The sequence below is a fragment of the Tursiops truncatus genome, chromosome 15, assembly GCF_011762595.2.
Source record: "Tursiops truncatus isolate mTurTru1 chromosome 15, mTurTru1.mat.Y, whole genome shotgun sequence".
In the NCBI taxonomy this organism is placed as follows: Eukaryota; Metazoa; Chordata; class Mammalia; order Artiodactyla; family Delphinidae; genus Tursiops; species Tursiops truncatus.
Genome location: NC_047048.1, coordinates 57361173 through 57378782, shown reverse-complemented (window position 1 = coordinate 57378782; position 17610 = coordinate 57361173). Strand labels below are relative to the sequence as shown.

The window sequence follows — 17610 nt, the reverse complement described above, 5'->3', positions numbered from 1 at the left end:
TTTCCACCCTTAGGACTTCGGACAGAACAGGACCTCTATGTGCGTCTCATCGACTCCGTGTCCAAGCAGGTGAGCCAGCCCAGGGGATGCTCAGGCCTGTCCAGCCCCTTCTCTGACCCCCATCTCCCTGTGGTCTGAGCAAGCATCCTTGTCCCTGCCCCCACTTCCCCTATGCCCTTCATCCTCACCAGTCTAGCTGTCCACAGTTCTCAGCACTGTCCACAGGAGGAGGATGTGTAGCTTTTGCTCTCTAGACAAGAAAAAGACAATATTTGTTCAACGACTTTGTCTTAGGTCCTGTTATCTAGAAGTTCAGCCTAGATGGGGATTCAGGTACATATGGTTTATAGGGGAGGAAGGAAGAAGCTCTTAGAAGGGGAGGGAGGAGAAGCAGGACAGGGCAGGGGATGCTCAGCAAGGATGTGGTCTCAGCTGGAGTCTAGCCTCAGCCTGATCCACGAGGAGCCCTGGAGAAGGAATGGCACCAGAGTTGTTCCCCCTTGAGGCAAGGAGGCCAGGATTCTGTCCCCTGTATTGGTCAGTTACTGGCTGGGACCATTCCCAAGGGGAGAGTGTAACCTTCCAGACATTTCCAGGGGAAGCAAGCTCCTGTCTGCTGAGAGCAGTTCTCAAGAGAAAGCCCTTAGCAGCTAATGCTACCCACAGCTGGGGGATGGGTGCACTGGTCCAGGAGCGGGGACTGAGTGGGGCCCCAGAGCTTCCACTGCAGGCCCTCAGTACCTTGCTGACTTGAAAAGACAAGAGAAGGAGGCTCAGGGACCAGCATGAGGAGCTCGGGGCAACTGAAACCTGAGTCAGCCCTGACGGACTGTGCAGCCACAGGGCCCCAAGCCTCAGGCTTTTCAGAGAGGTTGTGTGTGCTGGTAAAGGAGCAGGGCTGAGTCTCAGATGTGAAAATCAGTGGCCTGCAACTTGAGGTGGAGACTTGGGCTTTCCCACACAGACAGTCTTCCAGCAGCCCCCACCCAATCCCAGGGCAGAGTAAGAAGTGGTGTGTTTCTAGGAAGCCTGTGGTCGCCATGGTGTGGGAGGCGGACCAGGCAGTGGCAAAGTGGGATTGCATGGTCAACAAGTGTGGAAGGGGTTGGAGAACGTCCGGAGAGAGAGGGACCCACAAATAAGGGATGGCTGCATGGCACAGAGGTTATAAGGTGGAAGCCAAATGTGTGGTTTGGGCAGCTCACTCCTTGCTTCAGGGCGGAGGAGAGGCTGGGGGACTGGCTGGGGGTGGGGGGGTGGGGGGGGTGGCTGATCCAGCAGTCCAAGAGGGAGCCACTGGCCTGGCCTGCGGAGGTGATAGGGGTGGGGAGAGGGGCCAAGGAGCCAGCGGGACAGCCTGGAGGGACAATGCTTGTGAGAACCGCGGAGGTTGGAGTGTGTCTGCCCTCCCGGCAGCCTGACCTTGGTCATGGTGATCTGGAGACCTCCCTGCCCCTGAGCAGAGCTGGCTCCGGAAAGAGCTGCCTGTGGACAGACAGAATCTGTAGACCTCATGCCACTCTTGCCCATTCTGATAGTGGTACTGGTTTGGGAAGCCAGGTTCCCAGCTCCCTCTTTGCATTCCTGGGCTCCCAGAGAGAGTTGGAGGGCGTACTCTTCCCCGGGAGCGGGGGCCCAGCTGCCCTTCCACCTGGCCTTGAGAGGAGCCTCCTTCCCCTCCAGCCTGCGCACTTCCCCTTCCCCAGGCCATCATCTACGAGGGGCAGGACAAGAACCCCGAAATGTGCCGCGTGCTACTCACCCACGAGATCATGTGCAGGTGAGAAGGGCTAGGTCACCTGCCCCTGGCCTCTTGCCCCGACCCCTGCCACTGCCACCAACCCCCTCCCCACTGATCCCCAGGGAAGCCTGGGGTTGGGGGGTGATGAGGGAAGAGTGAGGCCCCTGGGCACCGTGCTGGCTGAGGAGAGGGTCCTTGAGGACCCATTAGCGGGGCCTGTTTATGTGGCTTCTCCGAGTGTTTTTGTAAGAGAGGCCTCCTGCTGCTACCGGGAAGCTTAACTAATAAAGCTCTGGGGAGGGCTCCCTGGGAGATGGGGGCAGGGCCTGGGCCTCCTGGGTTAGCTCAGAAGCTGGAGGAGGAAACTTTGCTGCCTCTTATGTGAACTTAAGGGCACCCCCTGGGCAGGCAGGATGGGGAAGAGGGAACACAGTGCTAGACTCCCCTTCCCCATTACCCCAGAGCTTGGCATTTCTAGGCAAGGGCTCACCAGGAGATGTCAGTCAGGAAGGGTCCTCCGAGGCAGCTCTTCATACATGGAAAAGAAAATAGTGTTCAAAAATCTGGTTGGGACAGTGGCTACCCTTGGGAAGGGCAGTGACCAGGAAGAGGCATGAGGGGGCTTCTGGGGCGCTAGTCACATGGTATTTCTTGGTATGGGTGCTGGTTACATGGGTGGGCTCACTTTGTGATAATTCATGAGGTTCATGCTTACAATTGGAGCTCTTTTCTACTTGTATAAAAAGTGTACAGAGAGAGTAGGTGGTCAGCAGCCTGCCCTTTCCTGGATCCTCCAGGAGCAGCATGCCTTTGGGACAAGGGTTTCTTGGCCATCCTTAACCCCAGGTATAAGGGCTCTCCAGGTCCCTGTGTAGGACCCTCACTGCCTGTCTCCCCCAGGGCCCTGAGAGTGAGCCCCTCTGGCCCAGGGATTCCATACTCAGAGACAGGACATCAGCATCCTCACCCCAGAGCCACACACACACACACACACACACACACACACACACACACGCACACACGCACACACACACACACACACACACACACACACACACACCACGTGCTGTAATCTCCCTCTCCTTCACCCCCTTCCTCCTTCCCTCCCTTCTCATCTTTCCTTCAGCCGGTGCTGTGACCGGAAGAGCTGTGGCAACCGGAATGAGACACCCTCAGACCCCGTCATCATTGACAGGTACAGACCAGGGGAAGAGGGCCTGGCAGCTGCAAGGCCAGGGTAGGCTGGGATCAGCCACAGAGCGCGGGGGCACCCACCACCCTGTTGGTGACTCTGAGCAAAGAGAAACAGTCCCCTGACTGAAGCCCCTGGTGGCAGACCTTCTTGGGGCTGGGCATAAGAGTTTTGTGTCCTGAGGGAAGGAGCTGGAGAGGGCAGGGGTGGAGGGTGGTAGAGGCTGCTGGGCTAGAGGGGCTGGGAGGGCCTGGCAGGGAAGCGGGCTCTAGTCCTGGTGCCTGGTGCCTCTGTGCTGTTTGACTTGACTTCTCTGATCATCTGTTTCCTTTGTTTAAAAAATAGGGAAATACTTAGCAAGCTTCAATCATAGGATTGTCAAGGTGATGCATATGAAAATGCATTCTCCCACCATGATTTTTTTAAATTATTTTATTTCTTTTTGAATAGGAAATGCATATATAAGGTACAAAATTCGAAAAGTATAAAAGAGTAAATAACGAAAAGTATGTCTGCCCCACCCCTATGTATAGCATACTGTACACAGTCTTTCGTACTTACCTTTTTATTTGTAACAATATATCTTAGAACTCATTCCATATTGGAACATAAACCCTGCCTTGTTCTCCTTTTAGTAAACCATTAAACCATTCACAATGTACTAAAATTCAAGTTTAGGAAGGTTGACAGCAAAGTCTCCTACCGCTGCTGCTGACTCATCCGTTGCCCTCCAAATAAGCAAGCATTATCACCAGTTTCATGGGTATCCTTCCTGAGATAGTCTGTGCAAGAAAATGCAGACACAAGCAGTCTCCTTATTCTTTTTTCTACTGCAAAATATTCCATTGTATGGATGAACTATAATTTCTTTAGTCTCTATTGCTGGACATTTTGGCTGTTTTCATTCTTTTTCAGGGATAAAATATGCTGTCGTGAATTACTTTGTCCATGTGTCACTTAGCACATGTGTGAATTTATATAAAGGAAATTACTAGAAGCAGAATTTCTGGGTCAAAGGAGATGTGCATTTGTACTTTTGATAGTTACTGCCAGTTTGTCCTCTGTGGAGATTATACCAATTGATATTCGTACCAGCTATTTTGAGAATGCCTGTTGCCGTATTCTGGCCGATTAGTATGTTGTTTATTCATTCAACAAATAATTTTTTAACATCTATTGTTAAATGTTAACATCTACTGTTAATATGGACCCTGTGCCAGGGTCTCTTCTATATGCTGTGGATTAAGCAGTGACCAACGCAGACAAAAAGTCTTGTGTCGATGGGCTTACAATCTAGTAGGAGAGATAGACATAAACTTAAACTAACTGAATAAAATGTACATCATGTTAGATGGTAATAACAGCTAAGGAGAAAAAGAAAGCCATCAGGAAAGATCAGAGAGTGCCCAGGAAGGGGCTACTGCAATTTTAGAGTATTTAAGGAAGACCTCACTGAAACTATGACATTTGAGCCAAGACCTGAAGGAAATAAAGGAGCGAGCCAAGTATGAATCTGGGAGAAGAATGTTCTTGGCAAGAGTGTACTTGTTGTGTTTTAGGAACAGCAAGAAGGCCCAGGTGACTGGAATGAGGGGGACAGTAGGAGATGAAGATGTCAGAGATACAATGGGTGGGGCAGGAGGAAGGCCAGACCATGCAGGGCCTTGTAGGTTGCATGTAGGCCATTCTTGTAAACCACTGTAAGGACTTTGACTTTTATTCTGGATGACATGGAAGCCAGTGGGGGTGTTTGAGAAGAATGATATGACCTGATTTATGTTTTGACAAGTTTTTAACTCTAGCTCCTGTGTTGAAGATGACCCGCAGGAAGCAAGGGTGGAGACAGGGAGATGAGTTAGGAAACCATGACAATAATCCAGGAGAGATGATGGAGGCTGCAACAGAAGGGATGTTATAGAGAAGTTTGTAAGAAGTGGTTGGATTCTGGATACACTTAATAGGCAGAACTGACAGGATTTGTTATGGAAGGAGAGACATATGACATTTAAGGTTCTTGCTAAACCTCCAGGTGGAGATGTTGAAAAAGAGCTGAACACATGAGTGTGGCTCTCGAGGGGAAGGTCCAGGCTACAGATGTAGATTTGAATGAATGAAATCATTGAGGGAACGAGTGTTGTAAGAAAACATGAGAGGTCCGAGAACTGCATTCTGAGGTGTCCAATGTTGAGAGGTCATGGAGATGTGTAACCAGCAAAGGAGAATGAGAAGCAGCTGCCAGTAAAGTAGAAGGAAAATCAGGGGAGTGGAGTGCCAGAAGCCTAGATAGAAAAATTATCCCAAAAGGAGGCAATAGTCAACTGCATCAAATCCTGCTCATGGATATGATAAAAAGACTAAGGGTTAATCATTAGATTTAGCAATGTGGGGGACATTGGTGACCTCAACAGGAGCCATTTCAGTGGCAAAAGGGGCAGAATTCTGATAGGAGTATGTCTAAGAGAGAATGGGAGAAGAGAGATTAGAGACAGTGACTAAAGGAACTCTGGACTTTCACCCTAAAGGGATCAAAGAAACAGGATGGAACAGGGTGGTGATAGGAGCACAGTGTAAGGCCAAGAAAAAGATATAGCTTGTTCAGATGCTGATGACAAAAACCCAGTAGGAAATGGAAAATTATGATGCAAGTGTTAGAAGGGAGAATGGCTGAAGCAATGTCCTCTAATCAGCGAAGGGCAGGGTTTCTCCTGCACACGTGGAGGACTGGCTTTAGCTGAGAGCACAGACGTTATCCATGGAGGCAGCAGGGAAGATAGAGAACCTGGACATGGGTAAATGGGAATATCCAACATAGGAGCTTACGGATGTTCTTTTCTGATTGCTTTGTTTTCTCAGTGAAATAGGAAGCAAGGTCAACAGTTGAGGATGAGGATGGAGAGGGAGACACTAGGGCATGAAACAGTTGTCCAAGAGAGTGAATGGACGATGGAAATGTTCTGTGATTGCCAAGTGGCACTAAGGGCCCACCTAAGATCTGTGGTCATAAATTTATTTATTTTTAAAATTTATGTTTTTGGGGCCACGCCACGTGGCTCGCGGGATCTTAGTTCCCCAACCAGAGATTGAACCTGGGGCCATGGCAGTGAAAGCACCGAGTCCTAACCACTGGACCATCAGGGAATTACCTGTGGTCATAAATTAAAAGTGAGCAATTTCCCCAGTCCTGCTGAGCTGTACAAGTGCAGGTGCAGAACAGCTGAGTGGTTGCATATAGCCAGAGTTAGGGGTTTGCTATATGAATACGATGAAACATGAGAGGGCAAGAGAGTGAAAAGTGTAAGCAAGGAGTGTTTACAAAAATGGAACAAGGAATTTAAGCTCAGAAAGGAGAGGACTATGGGAGAGTGAAGAGAAGGCAGGATGAATGGAACATAGGTTTTGATGGGGCCAAGAATTACTAGAGTTGAGGTACTAGAAGGGGTTGGAGCTGGTGGTTAGGGAGTGGGTTGTCTGTAGGTAGGATTATTCGGAAATTCCGTTTATTGGTAATGTGTGGCCAAGGGAGGGTAGAGAGAAGGTCATTGGAGGAGAGATACTCAAGGAATGGAGAGAAGAATGTGTGGAAGAATTATCTATTTACATTGATACTGAAATCACCAGGAATTATAATTGATTTTAATGATTCTTTTTAGATCCTAGATACTGATCCTTTGTCAGGGAAGTGTATATCAAGTAACTCAGTGTAGTTGCATTTATCAATATTTTCCTCATGGATTTCATTCTGCATTTTGTTTAAGAAACCTTTCTCTATGCTGAGTCATAAAGATATTCTCCTATATTTTCTTCTAAAGATTTCACAGTTTTTCCTTGTACATTTAGGTTAGTAATCCATGTGGAGCTAATTTGGGGGCATGGTGTGAATTAAGGTATCAATGTAATTATTTTTGTTTATGAATCACTAATTATTCTAGTATCATTTATTAAATAACTCATCCTTTCTTACTGAGCTTCAGTGCCACCTATGTCCTAAATCAAGTTTCCTTCTATTTGTGTGTCCGATTCTAGACTCTTGTGTTTTATTCTCTTGATCTATTTGATAATCTCTGTGCTAACATGGCATTGTTTGAATCACTATATCTATATAAAAATAATACAGACAAGCGTGTAGGATAAGGTTCCCATCTTCTCTTGTTCTTCAGGGAAGAACTGACTATTTTGGCCTTTTGTGCTTCCATATAAATTTTAGAATCCATGTAGAAAGTTCCACACCAACACACACACACACACACACACACACACACACACACACACACACACATATCTCTGGGGGTTTTGTACAGTTAACTTATACATCAATTTGGAGGAGAATTCACATCTTTATGCTACTGAGTCTTCCTATCCATGAATATGGTTTATCTCTCCATTTATATAGATCTTCTTTAAAGCCTTTCAATAAAGGTTTATAATTTTCTCAGTAAAGTCTACATACACTTATTGCTTTCATTCATTCACTCATTCAGTAAATATTTATTGAGCATCTACTATGTACCAGGCACTGTTCTAGGTTCTAGGAATACCACAGTAAACAAAGCAGAAAAAAATATCCATATTCATGGACAGAGAAGACATTGGGGAGATGGGCAATAAACAGTAATTATAAGTATGTTAGAAGGTGTTAGGTGGGAAAAAATAGAGAAAAATAAAACTGATTTGGAATTTGGGGGTGGGGGAGGTGTGGTTTTAAATGGAGTGGTCACAGTAGGCCAAATTAAGAAGATGGAGTTTGAGGAAGGACTTGAAGAGGTGAGGGAATGAACCATTCAGCTGTATGGGTAGCTTATTTCTAGGTACAATTTATATTTTGTTGTTATTGTAAATTATATCTTTTGCTATGTTTTCTAAGTCTTTGTTGATAGTATAAAGAAATACGATTGATATTTGCATGTAGATATTTGTCTTTAGATTTCTTTTGTTTTGTTTTTTCTATAGAGACAGACATGTAAAAAATGACTTGTTTTTCCTATCCAATTCTTTTGCATTTTATTTATTTTTCTTACATTACTGCACTGACTAGAACCTCAAGTACAACCTTGAAAAAATAAGGAGTGATAATGGGCAGTCTTGGCTTGTTTTTTATTTTAAAGAAAATGCTTCCAGTGTTTCACCATTTAAAATGTTGCTAATTGTAGCTATTTGGTAGCTATACTTGATCAAGTTAAAAATGGTTGGTATGAGAGTTTTTTAATTTTTGTTTTTTGGGTTTTTTTCATGAACAGATGTTGAATTTCATGTGTTGTTTTTCTCTACATGTATTGAATTGATCATATGGCTTTTCTTCTTTAAACTGTTAATGTACTGAATTTCATTAATGGATTTTCTGATACTGAACTACTCCTGGTATAAACCTAGCTTGATGATGATTTACTATCTTCTTTAAATGCTACAGGATTTGCTTTGTTAATAGTATTTAGGATTTTTGCATTTATGTTCAACACGATTGGCTTGTAATTTTCTTTTCTTACAATGTCCTAGTATGATTTTGACAGTCTGTGGTATAAGACCCTTAAATAATTAGACGGGGCATGTTCTTTCTTTTACTATTTGCTGAATGAATTTGTATTAGTTTGTAATGATTTGTTCCTTGAAAATTTGTTACAATTTGGTTTTAGTTTGTGGGGTTGAGGAGGAGAGGATTTTTAAGTCATTTATTCATATTTTAACGGTCATAGGACTATTTAGGCCTTTTATTTCTTTTTTACTCTATTTTCATGAGTTACATTTTTAAAGGAATTTGTAAAATGTGCCTAAGTTTTCAAATTTGTTTCCATAAAGTCGTTCATAATGTTCTCTTATCTTTTTGATCTCTGCTGTATCTTTTTAAAAAATATTTATTTATTTGGCTGCATCGGGTCTTAGTTGCAGCACGTGTGCTCTTCATTGTGGCTTGCTGGCTTCTCTCTAGTTATGCTGTGCAGGCTCACTAGTTGCGTTGTGCGGGCTTTCTAGTTGTGTTGCGTGGGCTCCAGAACACGTGGGCTCAGTAGTTGTGGCATGTGGGCTCTCTAGTTGTGGTGTGCGGGCTCCAGAGCACGTGGACTCAGTAGTTGCAGTGCGTGGGCTTAGTTGCCCTGAGGCAGATGGGATCCTAGTTCCCCAACCAGGGTTCGAACCTGCGTCCCCTGCATTGGAAGGTGGATTCTTAACCCCTAGATCACCAGGGAAGTCCCTCTGCTGTATCTTTAGCTGTGAACCTTTTCCATTTCTGATATTAATTGTTTGTATCATATCTTTCTCCTTGGTGAGTTTTGCTAGCAATTTTTACTTTTATTTGTGTCTTCTAAAAACTGACAGCTTTATCAATCTTTTTCTAATGTTTGTTTCACATTACATTAATTTTACATTTATCTTTATCATCTCCCTTCTTAGTTCTTTGGGTTTATTTTGTTGTTCTTTTTTAATTTCTTAAGTTGGATGTTTAGCTCATTAATTGTTGACCTTCTTTACTAATATAGTCATTTAAGGCTATGACATTTCCTTAAAATACTATGTTTCCTCTATGTCACATTATTTTTTATTTATTTTTTTGGCTGCGTTGAGTCTTAGTTGCAGCACGCAGGATCTTCGTTGAGGCATGCAGAATCTTTTTGTTGAAGCATGTGGGCTCTTCGTTGCAGCGCACGGGCTTCTCTCTAGTTGTGGCATGCGGGTTTTCTCTCTCTAGTTGTGGCAGGTGGGCTCCAGGGCTCAGGAGCTCTGTAGTTTGTGGCACGTGGGCTCTCTCCTTGAGGTGCACAAACTCAGTAGTTGTGTCGCGGGGGCTTAGTTGCCCCGCAGCATGTGGGATCTTAGTTCCCTGACCAGGGATCAAACCCTCATCCCCTGCATTGGAAAGCAGATTCTTTACCACTGGACCATCAGGCAAGTCCCTATGTCACATTATTATATCTCATATTTTCATTATCAGTTCCAAGGATTGTTAAATTTGTTATGATTTCTCTTTTAATACATGGGCTATTTAGAAGTATGTTTCCTTATTCTTTATTTTTAAATTAACTTTATGAGGTATAATTGATATTCAATAAAACAGGCATAAGACATACAATTTGAAAAGTTTTGACATATGTATACACTGATGAAACCATCACCACAGTTGAGATAGTGAACATATCCTTCATTCCCAAAAGTTTTCTCATGCCCCCCCGGAATCTCTCCCTCTCTCCCCTTACCTCCATCCTCAGGCAACAGTTGATCTGCTTTATGTCATCATAAATTTGTTTGCATTTTCTAGAGTTTTATATAAATGGGATGATACAGTATGTGCTTTTTCTTTTGTCTAGCTTCTTTTGCTCAGCATAATTTTTTTGTGTTATCCACTTTGTTACATGTATTAATAGTTCATTTCTTTTTATTGCTGAGTCGTATTCCATTGTATGAATATAGCAAAATATGCCTTCATCTCTTGATAGACATTTGGGTTCTTTCCGGTTTTTGTCTATTATAAATAAAGCTTTATAAACATTTATGTACAAGTCCTTATATGGACAAGTGCTTTCATTTCTCTTGGCTAAAATAAGTAGGAGTAGAATGGTTGTATATGTATATGTGTATGTGTATGGTAAGTATATGTTTAACTTCATAAGTAGTCGCCTATTTTCCAAAGTGGTTGTACCATTTTATGTTTCCCACCAGCAGAGTGTGAGAGTTGTAATTCCTCTACATTCTCATCGGCATGAGAATGATCTCTGTTTTTAATGTTAGCCATTCTAATAGATGTGTAGTGATATCTCATTATGGTTTTAATTTGCATGTCCCTAATGACTAATGATGTTGAACAACTTCTCATGTGCTTATTTGCCATCTATATTTTTTTGGGGGGGAAGTGTTTGTTCACCCCTCCCTTTTTATAGGGTTGTTTTTTAATTTCTGAGTTGTGGGAGTTCTTTATATACTATGGATAAAAATCAGATAAATATTTTGCAGAAAATTTTTCCCAGTCCGTGGCTTGTCTTTTCATTCTCTTAAGAGTGTTTTTGAAGAGCATGAGTTTTTAATTTTGATAAAGTCCAAATTATAAATTTTTTCTTTTGTGTATTGTGTTTTTGTTGTCATAGCTAAAAAATCTTTACCTAACCCAAGGTCACAGAAAATTTCCCCCTTCCTCTATAAGTTTTGTAGTTCTAGGTTTTACGTTTAGGAGTAGGAACCATTTTGAGTTAATTTTTGTAGCTGATGAGAGGTATAGATTCAAGACGTTTTGTTTTGTTTTGCAATATATATTTGTTTTGCAATATATATATATATATATGTTCCAGCACCATTTCTTGTAAACTTTGTAAAAAATCAATTGTTTATATATGTGTGGGGTTATTTCTGGCCTCTATTCTGTTCCATTGATTCCTTAGTCTAGCTTTTATGCCAATACCACACTGTTTTGATTACTGTTGCTTTATAACAATTCTTGAAATCAGGTAATATAGGTCTTCCAACTTTGTTTCTTCATTGCAACTCTTTTCTTTGCATTTCCATATGAATTTGGGCATCAACTTGTCAATTTCTACAAAAAATTCCATTGAGATATTGACTGGGACTCTGAATCTCTAGACTAATTTGGGAAAATTGATATCTTAACAATATTGAGCCTTCCAACCCATGAACAAGGCATATCTCTCCATTTATTTAGATCGTCCTCAATCTCTCTCATCAATATTTTGTAGTTTTTAGAATGCAGATCTTTCACATCGCTTGTTCAGATTTATCCTTTAGTATTTCTTTATTTTGATGCTATTGTAAATGCTGTTTTAAATTTCAATTTCCAATGGTTTATTTATGGTATATATAAATATGAATTTTTGTATAACTGATTCTGTAGTCTGCAGCCTTGCTAAACTCACTTATTAGTTCTAGTAACTTTTCAAAGAGTCCAACAGATTATCTTTATAGACAATCATGTCATCTGCAAATAAAGACACTTTTATTTATTCCTTTCCAATCTGGATGACTTTTATTTATCTTTCTTGCCTGATTGTACTGGCTAGACCTTCCAGTACAATGTTGATAGTAGCAGTGGTGAGGATGGACACTTATCTTGTTCCTGATCTTAGGTGGAAATTGCTCAGTCTTTCACCATTATGTATGTTTTTAATGTATGTATGTATGTATGTGTGTGTGTGTGTGTGTGTGTGTGTGTGTGTAGCTATAGGTTTTTCATAGATGCCTTTATCAGGTTGAGAGAATTCTCTACTATTTTTTGTTACTGGAGTTTTTATCAGAAATTGGTATTAGATTTTTGTCAAGGGCTTTTCTGCATCTATTAAGATTATCATTTTTTTTTAGTTTAATATGATGAATTACATCAGTTGGTTTTCCGATGTTAAACCAACCCTGCATTTCCCAGATGAGCTGCACTTGGTCATGGTGTATTATCTTTTTAATATATTGTTGGATTCAATTTAATAAAATTTTGTTTAGAGTTTTTGAATGTTCATGATGAATATTTGTCTTTAATTTTCTTATAACTTTTTTGTCTGGTTTTGGTATCAGGTGTGCTGATATACTGGCCTATAGATTTAGTTGGGAGGTATATCCAGCTCTTCAATTTTTTGGAACAGTTTGTGTAGAATTGGTATTACTTCTTCCTTAAGTGCTTGGTAGAATTCACCAGTGAAGCCATCTGAGCCTGGACTTTTCTTTGTGGCAAGTATTTTAACTATAATTTCAATGTCTCTAATAGAATAGGCTATCTACTTTTTCTAGAATGAACTTTGGTAATTTGTATCTTTCAAGGAATTTGTCCATTTCTTATAAGTTGTTGAATTTGTTGGCACAAAATTGTTTATAATATTCCCTATCCAATATCTCTAGAATCTGCAGTGATGTCAGCACTCCCATTTCTGATACTGGCAAATTGTGTCTTCTTTTTTCCTGATCAGTCAGGCTACAGGTTTATCCATTTTATTGACCTTCTAAAAGAACCTTTTGGTTTCATTGATTTTCCCCATTGTTTATCTATTTCCTATTTTGATATTTATTAGTTCCTTTCTTCTGCTTATTTTGGGCTTAATTTCCTCTCCTTTTTCTGGTCTCCTAGAGTTAAAACTGAGGTCATTTATTTAAGACCTTTCCTTCTGTCTAAAACAGACTTTTAGTGCTATGCATTACTCTCTGAGTATTACCTTAGGGTCATACCACAAATCATGATATGTTATGTTTTCATTTCCATTTAATTAAAAGTACTTTCTGATTTCCCTTTTGAGTTTTGTTTTAACCCATACGTTATTTAGTTTCAAAAAGTTTGGGGATTCTCTTAGGATATTTCCATTACTTGTTTCTAATTTAATTCAATTGTCAAGGAATATATATTTTGTATAAATTGAATCCTTTTGAATCTTTTGAGATGCATTTTATGGCCCAGAATATAGCCTGCCTTGATAAATGTTTTGTGTGCACTTGGGAAGAATGTGTTTTCTGTTGTTGTTGGATGCAGTGTCCTATAAATATCAAATAGGCCACATTAGTTGATAAGTGTTGTTTGAGTCTACTATATCCTGACTGACTTTTTGCCTGTTTTATTTTTCTGTTATTGAGAGAAGGGTATTGGAATGACCAACTATTATTGTGGATTTGTCTATTTTTCCTTGAGGTTCTATCAGTCTTGTTTCATATAATTTGAAAAACTGTTATTAGGTACATAGATATATAGGATTATTTTATGTCCTCTTGTTTAATTGACCCCTTTATTATGAATCCGTAAAATCTACTTTGATATAGTAATATAGCCATTCAAGCTTTCTTTTGACTAGTATTAGCATGATAAATCTTTTCCATTGTTTTATTTTTAATCTATTTGTGTCTTTATATTTAACATGCATTTCTTTTTTTTAAACTTTTTTTATTGCAGTATAACAAATACATACAGTTTGGGAAAAGAAAAATTGCTCATTTGTAATTTTTGTTAAATTAATGATGTAAATACTCTCTTAATGGTTAATTTTAAGCTACCAACAGTTTGACACTTGACTCACAAATTCCCGTTTAGCAATTGGCCCTCATGAACTAGGGTGAACCAGCTTTAGCACACCACTACAACATGTATACAGAAAAATGTACAAATCATTAGTTTATAGATCATTGTATATCAGCAAAGTGAACACACCTACCACCCTGGTCAGTAAATATAATTATACCTTTCTTTCTTCCTTAAAGGTGACCACTGTCCTAACTTCTAACACCATAGCTAACTTACTTTTGAGATTTATTTTATTTTATTTAAGGGTGATTTATTTTACTTAAGGGTGGCAGTGGGAATAGTCATAGATTTCTAATACAAACCAAATACAAAAATCAAACAACCATAAGAATAATGAAAATCTAAATATGAAAAGCTAATCTAGGAGAAAAATAAGGAGACTATCTTTTTTTTTGGCCAATGGTAATGGATATGTACGGATATTGACAACAACATTGGAATAGCAGAGGAATTGAAAATGCTATACATTGATCAATGGGAAACTAGCTAAATTAATTATATTGCATATACACAATAAAATACCATGAAGAAAGCAAACACATATATAGTCTTTAGTTGAACCATATACCATTCTAAGTGCTCTACATTACATATACTATCTCACATAATTTCCCAACAATACTACTACTATCCCATTTTACATATGAGACAAGAAGTTAAGTAACACACCCAAGGTGACACATATATATTTTTTTTTCTGTCATAATATTGACATTCAGTCCAGTAATCCTCCACTGTAACAGCTCCTTTACTTTACAGTGAAAATTGATTTGTATATTTTTTTTGCCTGAGTCCTTAACATGCATTTCTTATAGTCAGCATGTCATTCAGTTTTTCATCTGATCTGATAATCTCTGCCTTTTAATTGGTATGTGTAGACCATTTACATTTAATGTGATTATTGATATGATTAAGTTTGAGTCTGTCACCTTGATATTGGCTTTCTATGGTGTTCGGTCTCTTTTTTGTTCTTTTCCTTTTTCTTTACTCTTTTAGATTATTCAGGTATTTTTTATTATTCAACTTTATCTCCTTTGTTGGTTTATTAGCAAAATTCTTTATTTTGTTATTTTAGTAATTGATTTAGGGCTTAAAGTACACATCTTTAACTTATTGCAGTGTACCTTCAATTATACCACTTCGTGCTATTGTCTTAAATTTTATTTTTATATATGTTCTATAATCTACAGTACATTGATATTATGTTTGTTTCAACAGTCAATTATTTTTAAAGAGATTTAAATTATATGAAAAATATCATATATTTACCCATGTAACTATTTCTATTGCTCTTCATGCTTTTCCATAGATTCATATTTCCATCTTGTATCATTTTTCTTATGCCTGAAGGGCATCCTTTAATATTTCTTGTAATTTTTTGAAAGATATTTTCACTGGGTATAGAATTATAGGTTGGCAGTAGTAGTAGTAGTTGTTGTTTTAAGATGTTGCTCCACTGTCTTTTCTCTTGCATTCCCAATAAGAAATCTGATACCATTATTATCTTTATTCCTGTGTACATATTTCTTTTATCTTTGGCTGCTTTAAATTTTTTTTCTTTATTATTCATTTTTAGCAACTTGATTATGATGTGCTTTGTTGTAGTTTTCTTCATGTTCCTTGTGCTTGGAGTTCATTGATCTTTTTGGATCTAGGAGTCTACCATTTTATATATGCCCATTTTTTCAAGATTATTAATTGTGTTGTTCAGGTCTGTATTTATTTATCTTTGTCTGCTTGACCTATTAAAAATTGAGAGATCAGGTTATAATCTTGCACATGAACTTTCAGCTTACCTTTGTGGGTTTCATCAATTATATCCCACAAAGATAAACTGAAATTTCATGTGGAAGATTAATATAAAATTAATTAATTATATATATATATAGAGAGAGAGAGAGAGAGAGAGAGAGAGGCTATTTTGTTAAATGTGGACAGGTTTTAAAATCTTATAGCTTCCTTTTGGATTGAACCTTTTATCAGCATTGATCCTTTATTTCTAATAATAGTTTTGCTTTAAAGTCTATTTTATCTGATATTATTTATTTATTTATTTATTTATTTATTTATTTTTGGCCATGCCCCGAGGCTTGTGGGATCTTATTCCCTGACCAGGGATTGAACCCAGGTCCCCAGCAGTGAAAGTGCCAAGTCCTAACCACTGGACTGCCAGGGAATTCCCTATCTGATATTATTTAAAGGATCTCTCAACTTTTGGTTATATTTGCCTCATATACCTTTTTCTGTCCTTTTATTTTCAGCCATTATGTGTCCTTATGTTTTAGATATTTTTCTTTCTTTTTTTTTTTTTTTTTTGCGGTACGCGGGCCTCTCACTGTTGTGGCCTCTCCCGTTGCGGAGCATAGGCTCCAGACGCGCAGGCTCAGAGGCCATGGCTCACCGGCCCAGCCGCTCTGCGGCATGTGGGATCTTCCCAGACTGGGGCACGAACCCGCGTCCCCTGCATCGGCAGGCGGACTCTCAACCACTGCGCCACCAGGGAAGCCCCAGATATTTCTCTTTTAACAGTATATCACTGAGTTTATTTTTTTAATCTAGTCTATTTTTAACTGGCAAGTTTATCCATTTACCTTATTGAGATTATTGATTTATTTCAACTCTTTTCTACCATCTTGCTTTGAGCCTTCTATTTGTTCCACTTCCATGTTTCTTTGTTTTCCTTTCTTGCTATTTAAAAAAATAAATTGAATATTTTGTTTGATGTAGTGTATGTATTTCTTATTCAGTTTTTCCATTTACTGGTTTAGAAGTTTATTCACTTCATTTCTGTGCTTTTATTTATTACCCTTGACATTTACTATATACTCCTAACAAAATTGTAATTCCTTTCCTGACTAATACTAGGATTTTTGACAGTGGTGTGCTGGAGCTGGCTCATACTGGTCCATAGGAGCTAACTGTTAGCATCTCTTCTCAACTCCATATTTAATGACATCATATTGGTAGCTTGAAATCAGCCATGGGGGAAACATATATATTTATAACCATAGAAATCAACGAACATTATAAATCAGGGGTTTTCCCCCCCAGAAGTGGTTGTTAAACATTTATCAGCACACCACTGATCTTAGATTGTTTTCTTACCCCTGTCACATTTATAAGCCATGTAGCACAGAAATTTAATTCTTTTAAAATTCCACACATTGTTATTATTCTTTTTGTTATAGATGAACAATTTTTCTTTAGATTTACCAAATTTTGTTGCTCTTCTTTTCCTCTGTGCATCTCACAACTTCCTCTGGGGTCATTTTCTCTCTTTCTGAAGTACATCTTTTAAGAAGTTTGTACTTTAGTGAAGGTCTGTGTTGGTAAACAGCACGCTCACTTTTGTTTTGCTATTAATGTCTTTATATCAGTCTCTTTCTTGAAAAATGGTTTTCCTGGGAATATAATTCTAGATTGATAGTTTTTGTGGTTTTTTTTTTTACTTAGCAATTTGAAAATATTTCCATTGTTGCTGCTGAAAAGTACAGCACAAACTAACACAACATTCTCTATTTGATAGTTCCAATATCTAAAGTCCTTGGGGTTCTAAATCTATTGTTCATTACTTCTGCTGACTCTCATTCATGAAGCTTGTTCCTTGGTTTGGTGCTTTTGTATTATTGTTGTAGTAGTGATAATTTTAGCTCATATTTTGTTGAACCAAATCAGGTCCAAAATGGGGTATGC

At 39.2% G+C, this 17610-nt stretch overlaps 1 protein-coding gene across 5 annotated transcripts in view; it reads left to right on the top strand.

Annotated features, from left to right (window-relative positions):
* The window catches only part of EBF4 (EBF family member 4), a 57906-nt gene that overhangs the window by 14035 nt on the left and 26261 nt on the right, over positions 1-17610 (top strand). For all 5 annotated transcript variants that reach the window (XR_004522080.2, XM_073792796.1, XM_033839976.2 and 2 more), the window contains exons 5-7: positions 14-69; positions 1707-1780; positions 2868-2936. Coding sequence is in view for 4 of the 5 variants with exons in the window: in XM_073792796.1 (XP_073648897.1) it covers positions 14-69; positions 1707-1780; positions 2868-2936 (199 nt within the window). In the remaining variant the exon portion in view is untranslated. The remainder of the gene's footprint in view (positions 1-13; positions 70-1706; positions 1781-2867; positions 2937-17610) is intronic.